The following is a 19,191-nucleotide window of genomic DNA, read 5'->3' on the forward strand; positions in this document are numbered from 1 at the left end:
AGCATCCAACTCTTTATCTCAGCTCAGGTCTTGATCTCAGGGTTGTGAGCTCAAGCCCTGCTTTGGGCTCCATGCTGGGCATGGAGCCTCCCTAAAAAAAATTCTTAATCACTTCTTTGTGTTGGGCTATGTAAGTTGACTAGAATTCCTCCTTATTTATTTTAAACAAGTGTGTAGAGAGTAAAAGCGGGAGATATTGGTAACATCCAAGGAGAGGAAAGAAAACATAACAACTGTGTGGATATTTCCTGTGGCTGGGGCTGGGAAACATAGACAGCCATAGTTGGATCAATGGAAACCAACATAAGTGACTGTTTCCTGGAGTATTCTAGAACATACATATGTGTATCAGGATTCTTAAACAATTGGGGAAATGATGAAGAGTATAATACCTAACATGTATGTAACACTTTTCTTCCTTACTCTGTGCTATTTCAAAAAGGATTTAGGGTGAACTCAACAACAAAAAACAACTCAAAAAATGAGCAAAGAACTTGAGGGGAGCCTGGCTCAGTTGGTAGAGCATGTGACTCTTGATCTTGGATTGTGAGTTCAAGCCTCACGTTGGGTGTAGAGATTACTTAAACATAAAATCTTAAAAAAGAAAAAGAATTTGAACAGACATTTTGCCAAAGAAGATACACAAATGGTCAATAGGCACACAAAAAGATGATCAACATCACTAATCATCAGGGAAATGTAAATCAAAACCACAACAAGATATTGCTTCACACCTGTTAGGATGGGTAATAAACAAACAAACAAAATAACAAGTGTTGGAAAGGATGTGGAGAAATTGAAACCCTTGTGCACTGTTAGTGGGATTGTAAAATGGTGCAGCCACTGTGGAAACGGTCTGGTGGTTTCTCAAAAAATTAAAAATAGAATTAACATATGATCCAGCAATTCCACGTTTGGATATATACCCAAAAGAATTGAAAGCAGGGTCTTGAAGCAGTATTTGTGCACCTTTGTTCATGCTTCATGATTCCACGGTAGCCAAAAGGTAGAAGGAACCCAAGTGACCATGGATAGATGAATAGATAAACAAAATGTGGTATGTACACACAACTGAATATTATCCAGCCTTAAAAAGGAAGGAAATTCTGACACATGCTACAACATGAATGAACCTTGGGGACATTATGCTAAGTGAAATAAGGCAATCACAAAAAGACAAATACTGTATGCTTTCAGTTATGGGGTTCCTACAGTAGTCAGATTCACAGATGCAGAAAGTAGGATGGTGGCTGTCGGGGGTGGGTGAAGGGGTGAATAGAGAGTTGTTTAATTGGTAGAGAGTTTTGTTTTTGCAAAGATGAAAAGAGATCTGGACATTGGTTGAGCAACACTGTGAGTGTACTAACCACTACTGAACTGTATACTTAAAAATGGTTAAGATGGTAAATTTTGTTACTTGTATTTTACCACAAGGAAAACATTTTTAATTACTTTTAAAAAAGGATTTAGGGTACTTACAGTACTTTGTACTTTCTAAAACGCTTTCGCATACAAATCCCAGTTGATCCTTAAAACAACCTGTAAGGGAGCAGGTTTGGTATTTTCATTCTCATTTTGAAGTAGAAGAGATTCCCTTGTAGGGATGTCATGGCGCCCCCACAGCCTTTAGGGGAAAGGGATGGCTCCAGCCTACCCTGGAATCCTTAATGGTAGGATGTGATCCCATACTTTCTGATCCTCATTCTCATCCAATCCGTGGCCTAGTGACCCGTGCCTGGCCCCCAGCAGGCTCCCTCCGTCACTCACTCTCCTAACTTTGCAGACTCACTCAGGGACTGGAGGTTCTCCTGGATGCCCTCTCGGGACTGTACAGAAAACTCAGAGGTGGAGTGGTAGCCTCTTCCAGCAAAATGAACAGAATCTAAGTGTTAACAGTTTGATGAGTTCTAACAAAGCCATATATCTGTATAAGCCACACTCCTATCAGGATAGAGAACATTTCCATCACCTCAGAAAGTTTCCTTTCCCACCCCAAGGCAACTACTGCTTTGATTTTTTATTCCATGAGAACTTTTAATTCTTTTTTTTTGGCAGGGGGTTGGGAGGAGATGGCTTTTTGCTGAGTATTCTTCCTGAGTGATTGTTTATGCCAGGACCTGGGGCCTGTTAAACTTAAAAAAGAAGTAGCTTCCTTTGTTTCTCCCTCATTTTAATTATAGCTTTCCTTTCCATGGGGCCTGTCTGTCCCACCAATCTGAGGGTCCCTTGAAGGCAAGGGCCAAGCCTATTCGTCTGTGTCCTCAGTGCCTAGCACACAGTAAGAGCGCAACAGGTGCTGGGCACTGTTCTAAGCACCTTTCACACATCAATTCACTTAATCCTTGTAATACTCTATGAGGAAGGTTTTATCATGCAGTCCATTTCACAGATGAGGACAGTGAGAGAGATTTAACAGCTTGCCCAAGACACCATAGCCAGGAAGCAGCAGAATTGGAATTTGAACTTGAGCAATCTGGCTCCAAGTAGGGCTGTTAATCGGTATTCTCATCTGCCCCTCAATTACATGTGTTTGTTGAATGAATGAACAATGATCCTTTTTCGCCTTCCCATCTCAATATGTCCATAGCCAAATTAAATGGTTCTCTCCCCAAAACTTCTTTTCCCCACATCTGACCTCTCTTCCTCCTGGGTCTCAGAGAAACATGGACACTTTCTTTTCTTTTTAAAGATTTTATTTATTTATTTGTCAGAGAGAGAGCACAAGTAGGAGGAGCGGCAGACTGAGGGAGAAGCAGGCTCTGGGTGAGCAAGGAGCCAGATGAGGGACTCAATCCCAGGACCCTGGGATCATGGCCTGAGCAGAAGGCAGACGCTTAACCGACTGAGCCACCCAGGCATCCCAGCATCTCCTCCCCAGCCTAATTTCCTGCCTACCTGCCTACCTGCTTGTACTCACTAATCTATGTCTTACATTTTCCCTTAAGCTCTTCTTTCTGGCTTACCTCTTAACTCAGCACATGAAACCCAAAGCCACCACTCAGGTGATGGTGAAGGCCCTGATAAGACCTCCCACCAGCCCAGACCACCTAGACATTTTGAGCTCGACCCCCACTCATGACTGCGCGGATGGACCTCTGGAATGACCTACAACTACCTTTACTTCATCATAATACCAAAGTATCTGCCCAAGGAGGAGACTTAGACTCATTTACATAACATTCAACACACGTATAAGCATGTTTCCTTAAAGCACTTGGGTAACCTTATGCACACCTCTACACAGGAACAAGGCTTCCCTATCTAAATATTCATCCTAACCCTAAGCAAAAGGAACCCATTCACCCTTTCTTGGGGAATCAAGGCTTTGGAAGCCATTCCCCGTGATCTCCTTATTTGCTGCAAATACAAGTTTTCTTTGTATGACAACTCAACATGGTTCAGTTTCTGACTCACTAAGGAGCAAACTCACATTGGTTTGGTTGCACCTTTGCAAATGCTGCCCCACTCTTTGGGGGCCTTGGGGTTTACATGCATTATTATTTAACCTTCACGATAATCCACAAGCTAAATATTATTATTCATGTTTTGCAGATGAGAAACCAAATAATAGACTCCAGGTTCAAACAGGGTTTGTCCGGCTCTGAGGACTCTTCCATCTGAACAAGGACTGGTGACCTTAAGCAAGTCACTTAACCTTCACGAATCTCAGATTTCTCAGATTTCTCATTCATAAAATGGGGATAATAGTGGTAATTACCTCATTATGAGAGCAACTGAGATAACAGCACAGTGCCTGACACACAGTAAGTGCTCAGTGATAATTAGCAATTAAAGTTCACAAAGCCTATAGCATACATAGCATGAGAGCTGGCTAATTGCTATGGCCAAAATGCTATCTGGAAGGGCTCTTGAACTACAGCTGGGAAGAAATTGCCACACCCGGCCCCTTCTTAGTCTCTCAAAGGAGTTCTCTCCAGGGAAACACTGTATGCGGTATGAAAAAAATTACCATACTGCTCACTTGCAATCCGGATGCACAGCCAATAGAAAATACATCCAGTCTAGCGGAGAGCACAGAGAAACTGCCCAGGGTGTGTGACCACAGGCAATCTTGAAAACTCTGAACTTTTGTCATTTACCAACTGGAAATAATACCTTCCCCCAGGAAAACTGAGATAACGCACATGCAGCCTTTAGGGCATTGCGGAACACATAGTAGGACCTACGTAAAGGAGTTGTACAACATTATCATAGTCAGATAATGTATATGAGCGCGCTTTATTGCAAGGACAAGATGGATTTATAAATCATGTTATCAAAATCAAGCGTTAAAAGTACAGGAAAGGTAAAAGGATTGTACAAATCAGGTACTGGTGCATATCTTGAAAACCTAATTGCCCCCCAGGAGGAAACAAGCAGCTCCGGCCCTGAAGCCTGAGTGGGCAAGGGTGGGAGGAACTTCGGCTCTCGCCCACCCGCCTCCGAGCCCCGCCTCCAGGGTTGCGTGACGCGGCACCCAAGCCCCGCCGACGGGGGGCGGAGCCGGCCCTGGTCACGTGAGCGCGGGTGCGGAAGTGGTGCAACGGGCGGCGTCTGTGGTTGGCCGAGGCCGCGGGTCCCGGGGGCGGGGTCAAGCCGGCCAGACGCACCGGGAGGAGCCGGGGGAGGAGGCAGGCGCGGGGGCCGGCGTCAGAGTCCGGGGTTTGGTCTGCGGGGCGATCGAGTGCTGGACCGGTGGCGGTCCCGTGCGCCCCGGCCAGCGCGCGCCAGCAGCTCTGGGTACCCCAGGCCGAGGCGCCGGCGGCTGCGGCAGACCAGTAGGGTGGGCAGAGGGGGGCTCGGAGGGCGCCCTGTGCGCGGAGCAGGCGTGAGGCAACCGGGGGCCGGGACGCCATGTCCATGGAGGACCCCTTCTTTGTGGTGAAAGGGTGAGTGTCCCCGTGGGCTCCCCTGGAGGAGAACGTGGCCGTGCTGCCAGCCCGCACCTCCCCGCTCTTCTCGCTAGAGGGGGAGGGGAGACAAGTGGAGGCTAGGGAGGGGACAGTGAGGACGGCTTAGCTTGCAGGGCCATGACCAAGCGTCCAGAGACATCCCCTCCGCGTCCTACCTGGACTGTGAAAACCGTGCCCCCGACCAAGCCCCTGGGGAAGGGGATCCCTTTTGGGATGTGCGCGGAGATACAACTTATTTGGGGTTCGAGGGGATCAGCAGCTGTGCAGGTGGGGAGGGAAACACGCGTCCCAGCCCATACTGGGGCTCTAGTGGAGCACGGGGCCTTACTTCGAAGGGGGGAAAACAGCATCTGGGCAGGAAAAGGGAAATGGCCCTCCTGAGCTTTGTAGTTGGCGTTGATGGGGGTGAGCTCCCATTGTCCATTGAGTTTGGAGCGCCGGCCCGCAGAGTGGTGAGACCACAACACGCCCAGAGGCGTCTGAGCACGTTTGCAGGCTGGGCTGCGGGGGAGCAGGGCTCCGGAAGACAACTCAATTCAGTGGGGGCGTTTTTACTGAGTAATGTGAGGGGAGGAAAGCAGTCGTTCGAACTCGGCGATGATGTTGGAAGGAAAACAAAATGAAATCAGCCAAACTAAACTTTCCTCAGCTTTCTATTAGCAACTGGGATTTTCCCACAGTGCTAAAGGAAGTGAGTGCTTTCTTTTTAACTCCCTGATTTCATCCAGGCTCTTTGACAGGTTTCCCCCATTTCTTATCCAGCCTTTCAGAACAGAACTGCCTTAACTTATTTTTCCCTATGAGCTGTCCTGACTCCATCTTTGATTGCTCGATTGTTTGGAGATAGAAACTTTATTTGCACTTTGTTATATTATGTTTGTAGCCATTAAACAAATGCAAAAAAAGGTCGATTCTCATGCTGTTGTAACTTGTCAGCTTTATGTTTTAAATGACAGACATAAAAAAATCCGAGAACTACAAAGTTCCCAGATCAGTACTAATAACCACGAAGTGTCCCTTTGCTTGCAACTAGTTGCTGCTAGCTTCCTATTTCTGCTGACCAGTTGCTTGAGTGTTTGTGTTTTTTAAGGATTCTCCTCAGAAAATTTACTTGGTACTTTAGGTGAAGTACTGTTATCCATGATACGGTAAAATATATTTATATACTTTTTAACATTTTCTTAAAAGGTTTTCTTCTTCATCCTACTTAAAGGTAGATGGGAAAATGCTGAGTTGCAGATTGACTAGTAATATGTGGCTTTCTACCTGGAAAATGTGTTATTTGTTAGAAGGATTAGTTTAGGGGTTAATTTTTAAATGTTAAGGCTGTGTGTCTTTCCCTTGAATGAAAGTTCTTAATGCTTAGGTTGCAAAGGTTATCTCTGGCAGTGGAAACCAGGGATAATCAGAAATTTTTTGTTTGCTTGATTTTTAATGGAATCTGTGAAAATGCTAAATTGCTCTGCCATCTTGGTCTTTTTTTCCTGATAGACCCAATATAGTCTACCAGTGCTTGCTCACTGATTAGATATCACTGCTGTATTGGAACATTGGCCTGGATTCTTCGTTGACTTTTACATCATTTTAGCTCATGTCCTAAGGTATCTGAAGGAAGAGATTGGCAATACCTTCTGCTGTAGAAGGTAAAGTTAGCCACAAGGGTGTATCCAGACTGTGACAGAGTATCTGGGGAGCCGTGTACCTCTATTTATTAAAAGTATTGAAAATGCATCAAACGATGTGGAAAATTAGATGCCTAAGTTGTGGCCCCTAGCCTAGCAGCTGATGGTTCTGAGAAACAACTCACCCCAAAATTAAGTAGAAATGACAGGTGATAAATTAAGCACTAAAGCAAATGTTACAGAAGATTAAGTGCCCCAGTAGTTCTGAGAAAAGCAACTCATTAGAAATGGTTATGATTGGAAAAGCTTTTAGAAGTAGTAGTAGGTCTTGAATTAGGTTATGAAGATGGGTAGAATTGAGATAATTCAGGCCTGTGTCTCATCTGGACTCTTATTAAAGAGTCTCTTAATTGGTCTGCCTGCTTCTAGTCATCTTCCTTTGGTTCTGTTGGGTCAGTGCTATCTAAAATATAATGTGAGCCATATATGCCATTTTACATTTCCTAGTAGCCATGTTAAAAAGTAAAAAGAGGGGCACCTGGCTGGCTTAGTCGGTGGAGCATGCGACTCTTGATCTCTGTGGCGTGAGTTCAAGCCCCACACTGGGCGAGGAGCTCACTTTATTTTTTTTAATTTTTAAAAAATATTTTACTTATTTATTTGACAGAGAGAGCGAGAGAGGGAACACAAGCAGGGGGAGTGGGAGAGGGAGAAGCAGGCTCCCCACTGAGCAGGGAGCCCGATGTGGGGCTTGATCCCAGGACCCCGGGATCATGACCCGAGCCGAAGGCAGACGCCCAATGACTGAGCCACCCAGGTGCCCCGAGGAGCTCACTTAAAAAAAAAAAAAAAAGGTAAAAAGAAACTGATGAAATTAATTTTAATATCATCTTAATATATTCAAATGTGCAGGTGGTTAATATGAAGATTATAATGGAATAGTTTACTTTTTTGTATTAAGTTTTCAAATTTGGAGTATATTTTACACTTAGAGCACATCTTAGTTTGGACACTGAATTTTCATCAGGAATATTTGATCTATATTTAGAGTTCATTAAATTTACAGTTGAGAAAGTAGATTCGCATACCCAAACATACTTAAAAATTTCCCAGGAACGGAATTGCATATCGGTTTTTAAATTTAATTGAAATAGAAAAATTAGTTCCTTCGTCATCCCAGCGCATTGCAGGTGTTCCGTAGTCACGTTGGAGCCCACGTTGGGCCGCAGAGGTGCAGCTCTTCTAGAACCCAAGCAGGGCTTCCATGCTTAGCATCATTTAGTGGCTGCCTGTTGCCTCAGGAATAAAGTCCAAACGCTTCATGACCCCCATGATCCCACGGCCCTTTACCCTCCGCCCACTCTGCCTACCCTCAGCGCAGAGCTCCAGCAAGGCCCAACTAGTGTGTGTGACCACAGTCCTGGTGCTCTTACTCCATGTGCACCCACTCTGCCTGGTTCACCCACTAAGCTTTGAAGATTCAGTGTAAGCATCTGTGTTGCCTCCAGGAAGAGCTACCCTTGGCGCTTGTAAAACATGTTATTGCACCTCTTCCTCTGGCTGTCTTTCATTATTAGACTGTGAGCTCTGTGGGTTGGGACTGTTTATTTTTCCTGTATTTCCAGCCCCAGCACCTTGAATATACAGCATAAATGTTTTAATTTTTTTTTTTTTTAAGATTTTATTTATTTGCGAGAGAGAGAATGAGAGACAGAGAGCATGAGAGGGAGGAGAGTCAGAGGGAGAAGCAGACCCCCTGCCGAGCAGGGAGCCCGATGCGGGACTCGATCCCGGGACTCCAGGACCACGACCCGAGCCGAAGGCAGTCGCCTAACCAACTGAGCCACCCAGGCGCCCTACAGCGTAAATGTTAACTAAATACTCGTGGTGCTGGTGCAGGTGGTTAAGGAGTAGTGATTCATGGGTGGGAACTTTGCCAGCAGATGCCCTGAGTTGGGCATTGTGTATTAGAAATGATCAAGGAGAGCATCCCAGGTGGTGTAGGAAGTTTATTTAGGGGAAGTAATAATAATAGCTAACATTTAAAGGACGCAACTCCTATCCAAGCATTTTGTGCTAAGTAAGCACTTTATAAAAATTTTCACTTGATAGGAACAGCTTTGTGATGTGGGTACTAGCCCCATTTTAGAGATGAGGAACTGAGGAAGCCCAGAGGGGTTATTTTTGGGGTCACAGCTAATAAGTGGTAGATCCAGGATGCAGATTGGAACTTCCTGATTCTACTCACGCTATTGAAACTTCACAGTACAGGTAGAATTAGGGTCAAGGAGAGTCTCATTTTGAAGCCATTGGAAATTTTTAAATCTGGGAAATGGCATGCAGTTGGGGTTTTTAGGAATACTGATTTGGTAGTACTGTTGGATGCATCAGTGTGAGGAAAGATTTAAAAGGGGACCAGTAAGAAAGCTGTGTTAATCGAAATATGCAGTTCTTAATGCCTGGATGTTTGAGGCTAGTTTTGTGAGGGTTTGACACTATCAGTGGCCTGTTCAGAGCAGAATCCCAGGACACAGAGGAGAAAACTACCACAGTGGGGCAGCTGAGCTCTCGGAGTGCATGTGACCCCTACCTGGCCTAGACATTCACAGTGGTATTTACAGCACCAGAACTCGGTCCCTGAAACTCCAGGCCCTCCTGAATCACCTCTGGCCTGCCCTTAATGTGTAGCCTCTCTGGCAGATCCTCTCCGTGTGCTCTCACTGGGTGAGCTGGATTATTCCCATTGTGTCAGGTACTCCCTGTGTATCTGAGCACATCCTGGTCACTCTGGCCCCACTCTCTCCCCTCCCTACAAATGCCTGACCAGACCTTCCTTCAGTCCCGCTCCCACTTGATCATCGTGTCCTATCAGTGCCATCCCTTGGATATTTCTGGAATCTTCTCTCCCTCTCTAGTGATGGTTCGTCTTCCTTAGTGCATGTACTTGTTCTCTCCCACCTGGACTCCTGTAAGCAACTTCTTCAGCAAGCTTCGCACTGCTACCAGATGTGTCCACAGAGACACGATCAGGTCATTTCTCTATTCAGAGTCCTTTATTCTAACATCCTTATTGAGTGTCTGTTTTTGTGTGCTGGGAGCTGAGAGTATAGCCGTGAACAAACAAAATCCCATCCTTATGGAGCTTGCATTCTAGGGACAGGAAACAGACAAATAACGTGGTATGTCAGGTGGTGATAAGTTCTATAAGAATAAAGGTGGGTAAAGAGAAAGGAAAAGTGGATTCTGGGTGAAAATTTTCTTTTTATCTGACTTCAGGAGGCAGTGAAGTTTGGGGACCTGTTTTTTGGTAATCAGGCTGACCCAACGTTGGGATCTTACCTTTCAGTTACTTGGAGTAACTTTTGGCAAGTTAATTCATCTCTTTGAACCTGTTTGTACAAAATAGCTTAGCAGTGTACAAAATTGGCTTAACAATACCTGCTTTATTGGTTATAAGGATTAAATGTGTTAATGCATGTAAATTGCCTAGCAGTTGGAGGCACATATTAAATGCCCAATAAACATTCTCTTTTAAATGTCTGTTTCTATGTTTCCGGCCAAATAAGCTGCTGTCTCTGAGAGGAAAGACCATGTCTTACTGGTTTTTGAGTAACATTTAAACTAATGTTAAACTAATATATGCTTATTTTAGAAAATCTAGGAAACAAAAATATAAAAAGGAGAATAAAAATTTATTGAAATGCCACCATCCAGAAATAATTTGTTAAAATTTTGACGTCTTTTTGATCTTTATTTCTATTACTGGTTTTAGGCAATACTTTTCATCAGGTTTTGATCTTTTACTATATATCAGGCACTGTGCTAAGAACCTAACAGTAATTTTCTTTTTAGTCCTTATGAAGTACTGGTACTATTTTTTTTTTTTTTAAAGATTTTATTTATTTATTTGACAGAGAGAGAGACAGCGAGAGCAGGAACACAAGCAGGGGGAGTGGGAGAGGGAGAAGCAGGCTTCCCACCGAGCAGGAAGCCCGATGTGGGACTCGATCCCAGGACCCTGGGATCATGACCCGAGCCGAAGGCAGACGCCCAACGACTGAGCCATCCAGGTGCCCAGTACTGGTACTATTATTATCATTTTACAAATTAAGAAAATGAAACTTAGTAAAAAAAACAAAACTCAAAAACTTCAGGCTTATAAGCTTATAAGTGGAAAGGCCAGGATTTATATATGTGTGTATTATTATTATTGATTAACTGTTTTAGAAATTGGGATCATACTGTATTATAAACTTTTCATCCGTATTTTTTTTCCATTGAGGCATTTTTATTTACACGGATGTATTACATCCCTAGAAAAAGGATCCCAGAAAAATTTTCCCTCCTGTGTGTTTTCGTCTTGCTTCTTCATGGGTTGTGAGAGGTTGACTGATGCCAGAGATTGTTAGTACAATGAAACCAAACTAGTGGGACGGGAGCAGATTCTTCTGCCATTTTTCTAGATCTTCGAGTTGTACATCAGACCTGGGGCTGATCGCTACACACTTGTTTAACCTGCCCATGAGGTTCACAGCAATTTTCCTTGCTCTGTGATCATCAGTGACTTCAAATTCACCAGTGTAACCATGCTTCATCATCACAGTTAGAAACCGGATGATGACTTTGGAGCACGGCCTAATAAGAACCTGGCGTTTGCCTCTTTTCAGCATTGTTCATGCTCTTGAGAGCATCTGCCAGGACATTCGTGTGCATCATTATGGTGACACGGAAGGAGGACGGGAGGGCCGTCTGTATTTTTTTATATCCTTAAAATGTCTTCAGTGGGGAGGGCTTTTAATGACTGCATTAAATTTTGCCATATAAATGTAATATAAATGTTTACCTAGGATGACAGCATATTTCTGAATTTTCACCAGTACCAATAAAGTAGTGGCAAGGAGGATGAATGCCTGACAGGTCTTTATTGCTGCTTCTCTTTATTTCCATAGCCTGTATTCCTGTGGCAAAATTGCAAAATCAGAGAGTAAGCACATTTTCAAAGCTTCTGATGCATATTACCAGATTGCCCTCCAGAATACACCTCTATCCCCCACCCCCACCCATTTCCCCTGATCTCATAACAGTCCTGGGATTCTCATTTTAAGAAATCTTTACTAATTTGTGAGGTGAAAAAAAATGCCATATTTGAATCCTGTTGTTTTCATCTTTGTATTTCGTAGGGACTCATGCGGTGCTTGTTTGATGAGTGCATCCATTTTGAGTTTTGGGTTCTGTATTTTTCCCTGTCTTGTTGGCAGCCTTTTAGAATTTGCAACTTCTAATTGAACTGACCAAGAAAACCACAAAATTGAGCATTGGAGTATGAGAGTCTGTTGGTACCAAGCGAGCCTCTCCTGTAGGTAAAAGGCATGAATGTTGTGGCTCTTTAATATTTTGTTTTGGAGGCTTTGTGTGCCTGAGTAAGGATAATTTCCAGGTTCTTGGCTGTGGATCAATGTTGAAATAATGGCCTAAGTAAGCAGATGAGCAATATGGTATATGTTATGTTGTATTCTTTAACCAGCATTTATATGTGCAGCCTTCTTAACTCTAGATTATGAGTTCCTTGAAGGCAGGCATTGTGCATTTTATTCACATTATTGAGAGAACTGTTTATTGGTATAATCACTGAAAAAGAAATCATTTGCTTGCAAGGTAATTTTAGTCTAATAAAATGAATGTAAGTCAAATCTCACATTCTACTTTTTAAAATCAGAATCAGATGTTTCACCATAAAGACTTTGCAAACATTTGTTATAAATTTATTGAATGCCTAATACTTTATTTGGCTGAAATAGTAGTCTAGTTGGACAACAGTATGTAGATACGTGGAGTGTAGGCGAAAGGCAATGTGCATTGTGTGTAAGATTTCAGAGTAGAGTTGAGATGTTATGGAGACTGAAAAAAGGAAAGACCCCAGGGGGAGTGCTGGTCAAGGGCATTTTAGTGAAGCAAGTAATAGGGTCTCATTCTGACCCTTAAAGGAAATGTCTGCTTTTCATTTGCAGAGATGTAGGGACTCTTGGCTGGGGAAGCAGCGAGCAGAAGTCTAGAGCCAGGAATGAGAAAGGGGAGGATGGGAAGGAGACCTGCCAACTGACACAGATTTTGTTTTAGTGAAGAAATCAGGTTGGATATTAAAGTTGGTCAGTTTGGGGGAGGAAGATATGGAATACCCAGCTGAGGAGTTTAAATTTAATCTGTTTCCTATTGTAAATTCTTAATCAGGAGGCAGTTTTAACTAGCAGGTACTGTTTACTCGCCTATGGGCAAACAGTTGTTAAGGGTTCAAACCCAGGTCTTCTGATTCCACAAAGCAAATAGATTTGTCTGAAGGCTTAACAAAGATGGGATTGAATAGGTCTTGGTACTGGAAGGCACCTCACAGTCAGGGTCAGAAGCATTTGAAGCAAACAGCCAAGATGCCTGAGCCCCAGTTCTCCTGTTTGTTCACGAGTGTGGACTAGGTATCTTGAAAGTTTCTTCCAGATCTAAAATCCAGTGATTGAGCTTAAGTAGAAGTTGTGCAAGGTGAGAAGTTTAAGAGACAGAGTGTCTAGACAAATTTGAAACCTTGGAAGCTAGAGGCACTATTGACTGAAAAGGGGAAGTTAGAGAAGGAAGCAGACTTCTTTTCTGCTTTATCTTTTTGTTTGAATACTTGCTTTTTAAAAAATTTTCTTTATTTGTAGGCAGGATAAGATCAGTTTGGTTTTAGGCAAATGGAGTGGTCCTATAGGCAGCTAAAAATACAGGAATTAATCCTGGGTGAGTGACTAGGGTTGGTAATGCCGTTGTGGAGTCATCAGCTGAAAGGGATCTTTTGAACCTGTGGGTATTGATGAGCACCTAGAAGCTATACAAAGTGTTGAGAAACACTAGGACCAAGCGGAGGAAAAGGAACGAGAAAACTGGTAGAAACCAGAAGAGCACAATGACACAAAAACAAAGGAAGTGAGAGTTTCAAGAAAACAGCTATGAAGGCTGTGGTGGCAAGTGTATTGAAAGTGAAGATGAGTTCAAGCCCATCATGACTTTGACCTGCGGTGGCACTCGTAGCAGTAGTACTATCCCAGGGGGCTGTGGAAGCAGCAGCAAGTTGAGGTCAAAATTGTATGTAACTGTAGGTAACTAAATAGAGTCACTCTTTCCCCCACAAGAGTAATTGCAGAAGGTATCACAGTACAGTTGAATTTGGAGATGACGGTGAGGTCAAGTGAAAGGAGTGTGTGTGGTTTTCCCCTTAAATACAGAAGATGTGAGTATGGAAGTCAGGCAGTAACAAGAGCTCCCCCCTTACCAAGCACGAGGGATTGGTGGTAGAATGAGGTTGGTAGGATGGGGGCGGGAGGGGGATATGGTTGCAGAGGCTCGCACAGCCTGGGTTTTTCAGGTTTCATTACGAGAATGGAAACCATCTGCCTTTCCTAGCCTCTCAGTATATTGATGAAACAGAACCTCTCTGTAAAGAGTCATGCAGAATGAGCGCTGCCTGCCCCAGATACTGGTCTTGGGGCCGACTGTCTTTTTCCAAAGGTGGCCACCCCAGTGTATATCCTGCCCCGTTTGCTTTTCTTAAATTGTGAAGCTGGCATTCTTCTATCAAGCTGGGCTCCTAGTTCCTTTCCCTGGGACCTGGGCAGACCTTTATAATTGCCTCACCTGACAATGCGGAAATGACACTGCTTGACTCCCGAAGTTTGAGTCCTAAAAGACTGCCCATATAGCTTGCACCTGCATCTTCCTGACTCGGGACGCAAGGCTGGGGTGTCCGGAGCGAACAAGGAATAAATCCAGCTCCACCCAAGCTGCTCTGCTAGGGAGATCATGTGGAGAGACACAGACCCAGAGACACTACTGAGGAGCCTATGTTTTTGCAGCCCCAGACACTGTGGAGCAGGGACCAGCCATCTCTTCTGTGTTAGGCACGATCTCCTGACCCGCACAGTCCATGGGCATAATAAATGCTTGTTTTACTCCACTCTGTTTTGGGGTGGTTGTTACACAACCACAGTAACTGGAACAGATGCCAATTCAGAGTCTGTCAGCATGATCAAAGAGGAAATGAGGAATCAGAAGGCTGACGGAGTTGCAGCTACACTTACTCTGCAACTTGTTGGCATAGCCGAATGGCAGATTCTGCAAAACCAAAGCTCCCTCATGGCCGAGATAATCCTTCCTCTAGCTTTACTGAGAAACTTGGCAAGATCTAGATAAGAAAACTTGGGGATTTTTATGGACATCTAGATGTGTTGCCTTTAGCCCTAGAGGTTGGTTGTTGGGATGGTGGGCCCTTCCCCATGGTGGAACAGACTAGACTGTTGGACGGTAGAGGCTCAGCTAGCAAATGACAGAGGGTTAGTGTTTGGCTGGCTTCAGAAACAAACTAGGTTAGTTCTGACAGTGTCAACTTTTTATTTATAATGAATGGAATAATCTGGTTTTGAAAGCTTTGATGACTTCATTTTTCCCAAAAGATACATTCTTCAAAGATGTGGACTGTGTTTCCATTTTTGACAGTTGCTTACCAGGAGTTCCCTGGGCATTGGGGCGGATTGCAGTGAGGGACCTTCATTCTGGTGTTCGTGCAGTTTAACGCATGAGGATATGACAGGTTCCTTGATTTTGATAGACCATTTGGTAGACAGCAAGGCAGAAGATCTTCGTCCCTAGCATTTTCCAACACTGACTCTTGTTGCCCATGAGCTGTGTAAGACAGAACTGACTTTGGAAACATCTGTAACAGATGTGGCAGCAGAAAATCTGTTTGACTGTTGTAGGGACCTTCTCTGGAGCTAAACCTGTACTTCCTAGGAAAGTAATTAGCAAGTTTTTGGTGAAATGGTGTCAGACAGGATTCCCAGAGCTGTTGGTGAGCAGATGGTTAACCAAGAAGTTTGCTAAGCCGAAGAGCTCCAAAAATTCAAGGTATACCTGGCCCCTCGTGGAAAGTTCTGGGCGTCAGACTTCAGTCATTCCCTTCACATAGTTGAAAGAAAAACCTCAAATAAGTAAACCAGACTTCACAGGAAAAGGAAAGCAGTGTTTTGTGATTTTAACCTTTCTGGAGACTATACACAAACGTGGATCTCTGTTGCCTAAGGAGTCAGCAGCTGCTGCTGTCTGGTCCGAGTGCTGCGCTCACATGGGCTGTGCGGAGCCGGCAGTGCTGGGCTTGTGTTTGTGGGAAGTGCGTAACTAGCCACTTGTTACAGAAGCAACTCCGTTGCCCTTCCTGAGTGAGTGGTGTGAAGAAAACTCAGTGGGCTCTTCTCCTTCTCTTGTTAAAACCCTCACAAATCTCTTGGGGCGCCTGGGTGGCTCAGTTGGTTAAGCGACTGCCTTCGGCTCAGGTCATGATCCTGGAGTCCCTGGATCGAGTTCCGCATCGGGCTCCCTGCTCGGCAGGGAGTCTGCTCCTCCCTCTGACCCTCCTCCCTCTCATGCTCTCTGTCTCTCATTCTCTCTGTCTCAAATAAATAAATAAAATCTTTATAAAAAAAAAAAAACCCTCACAAATCTCAAACAGATGACACTATTATATACTCCCCTGTCTTTTTGTTGTTGTTCTCTGTCCTGTTAATTGATTTACTTGGAATGCCTAGTGATTGTAAATATTTAGTTCCAGATATTTACAAATGGTTCCTAATTGAATGAGTTGTCTCACTAGAGTCTCACGCGTTAATTAGGTGTGGCTTGTGGCTCTTGAAACTGACCAGAAACCCCCAAGTTCTCTTGAAAATTCTGGTTACCATTAATATTTGGCTTAAAAAGGGATTTGTTTGTGACACATGATGTTTTCTACTCTGCTTTCATGCCTTCTTTTTCAGGCTAGCACTAAGCTGAAATGAAATTGGGAAGTGTTTTAAACTTTGAGGGACCCCACAAGCTGCTGTTAAAATAGGATTCCTTGACACACTGCACGCTCTGGCTTTTCGAGATTTGAACCATGTTCCACTTTTGTAATTCCTTGAAACGTTTGTCTCAGAACTGCAAAATAATGACGACTTTGCCTTTCTTATGTCTGTGCCACTAACTGAAAACCTCTTAAAAAATAAGAGATTGAGAGTGGAATAAGCCAGGTCACTGGCCGGGCCTGTGGGGTGTTGAATGTTATCCTGGGATTGCTTTGCGGCATTTTTCTGATTCCTGCCATTTCTTTGATGTCTTCTTCAGAACGTGCTTAAGGCCTCCTTGGTTTCACTCTGTGCTACTAGAATTGAATCCATCCACGTGCCCCTCCTCCCCCTCAAGTCTGACTGTCAACTCTTAGGAGTTGTGGTTATGAAAGTGTGGTCCTTGGATCTCAAGGGGTTCTTGTCCCTTTCACAGAAGAGTCCCTTAACCTAAAACGCTATTCATAATAACTCAGATGTCGTTTGCTTTTTCCGTGGTGCTGACATTTACACGATGATGCAAAAAGCTGTGGCAGGTAAAAGTGCCGGTGCCTTAGCTTAGGTCAAGGCAGTGGCACCAAACTGTACTAGTAGTCACTGTGTTCCTCCCTCACGGTGAAGAAGAAAAAAAAGTCATACTCCCTTAAAAATGTTCTTCAATGAAACAGTAAAAATTAATTGTATCAAATCTTGATCCTCAAAGACACTTTATTTTTAGGGTTATAATTTACCTACAGTAAAATTGATCCTAATTTTTTGTGTACAGTTCTTAAAAATTTGACAAATGGATACAGTTGTTTGTAACCACCACCTCCACAAATAAGATATAGGACAGATCCATCCCCCCTAAAGGTTTGTTTCTCTGTGTCCCTTTGTAGCCGAACTAACATTACTTTGCTCCTTGGTGAGTCACAGGTAAAAACTACACCAGGTGATGTGATGAGCACTGGGTGTTATATGCAACTGATGAATCACTGACCTCTACCTCTGAAACTAATAATACACTATATGTTAATTAATTGAATTTAAATAAAATTAAATTAAAAAAATACTACGCCAGGTGAGTTGTTGCACAAAGGAAACTATTTGCAGCAAATAAGGAGATCACGGGGAATAACTTCCAAAGCTGTGACTCCCTGAGCAAGTGTGGGTGGTTCCTTTTATTTAGGGTTAGTGTGAATATTTAAAAAGGAGAGCCTTGTCATATGTAGAGGTGGGTGGAAGGTCGCACATGTGCCTTCAGGAAACATGCCTATGCGTACATTTTAGGTTATGTAAATGAGGCTTGTTCTCCTCCTTGGGTGGAGGATTTAATAATATAATGAGGCAAAGGTAGTTGTTGGTCATTCTAGAAGTCACTCTATGGTCCATCTGCGCAGGCTTGAGTTGGGGCTTACACTCAAGCTGGTCTGGGTGGTCTGGGTTGGCTGGAGGTCTTGTCAGGTTAATCACTGTTGCCTGAGGGGTTGTGGTTTTCAATTTTTGGCAGTTATGACTAAAGCTACTGTAAGAATTTGCAGGTGGTTATGTGAACATAAGTTTTCATGTCACCTAGAAGTGAGATTGTTGGGTCATATGGTAAACATGTTTAAGAAAGAGGCACATTATTTTCCAAAGTGGTTGTACCATTTTGCATTCCCACTAGAAATGCATGGGAGTTCCAGTTACTCTACCACCTGGTCAGCCCTTCAGCATTGTCAGTCATTTGTGTTAAGCCATTCTCAGTTTGTAGTGGTATCTCATTGTGGATTTAATTTGCATTTTTTCTAATAACTAATGGTATTGGACATCTTGTGTGCTTAGCTATCATCTGTATGTCATCTTTGGTGAAGTGACTATTCACATCTTTTGCCTGTTTCCCTTACCCACCCACCCCACCCCCCATTTCTTAATTGGGTTTATTTTCTTGCTAAGTTCTGAGAGGTTTTAAAAAATTATATTCTGGATAAAAGACATTGATCAATTATGTAATTCATACATGTTTTCTCCCAGCCTTAGTACACAATTTACTATTCTGTGTGACAAACTGAGTATGCGAAAGCACTTTTGCTATATTGTGAAATAAGATGGCTGTCTCCAGGAAAAGCAATTTGTGATTGAGTTACTAGCTGAAATAGCTCATTTTTTTTCCTCCACAGACTCTCATTTTTACTTGAAAGAATGCCTGGCAAACTGACTACTGAGACTTGCACATGTTCTCAAATTTCAAAATTATCTAAAAAGTACTTGAGATATTTTCTCAAAAATGAAGAAAGTGAACCTGTCACTAGAAAACAATTGATAGTTTTTCTGCTGATGATAAAATTAGAGCCTTTTTTAAAAAATAGAATTTTTTAAATTCCTATCATCTTACAGGTTCCTAATAGTTAAATCTCTCTGATGAGACTGGTGGTGATATTATATGATTTGGAATATTGGGTAGTGAAAAGAGTCAGCATTTGCAAGACCTGTAGTACTCAGTAAACTAATACTTTCCAGATGACCAGTATATGTGATAAAATCAAACATGGGTAGGTAAAAGATCCATTCAAAATACAAGGTATAGCAATGGATTGTAACATGAAGAGTTCAAAAAGCCTTTGATACAGTTTCAGGTTCCACATTGCAACTAACCTTTAAGAAACTGCCACTTTGTTGAGTTTTGGTATAGGGTCAAAAAAGAATATGCACAATTATCTAGGGGTGCCTGGTGACTCGGTCGTTAAGCTTCTGCCTTCGGCTCAGGTCATGATCCCAGGGTCCTGGGATCGAGCTCCACAT

At 43.2% G+C, this 19,191-nt stretch overlaps 1 protein-coding gene across 3 annotated transcripts in view; it reads left to right on the plus strand.

The window, feature by feature from the left end:
• The first annotated feature begins 4,635 nt into the window (after positions 1–4,635).
• Positions 4,636–19,191, plus strand: part of STX6 (syntaxin 6) — a 50,284-nt gene continuing 35,728 nt past the window's right edge. For 2 of the 3 annotated variants that reach the window (XM_006736849.3, XM_031031809.2), the window contains exon 1: positions 4,637–4,889. In XM_006736849.3, the coding sequence (XP_006736912.1) occupies positions 4,855–4,889 (35 nt within the window). In that variant the 5' untranslated portion in view covers positions 4,637–4,854. Of the gene's footprint in view, positions 4,890–19,191 lie in introns of all 3 variants that reach the window. The other variant, XM_081824780.1, reaches the window with a different exon arrangement.

The sequence above is a fragment of the Leptonychotes weddellii genome, chromosome 6, assembly GCF_054177405.1.
Source record: "Leptonychotes weddellii isolate Sample4059 chromosome 6, ASM5417740v2, whole genome shotgun sequence".
Classification (NCBI taxonomy): domain Eukaryota; kingdom Metazoa; phylum Chordata; class Mammalia; order Carnivora; family Phocidae; genus Leptonychotes; species Leptonychotes weddellii.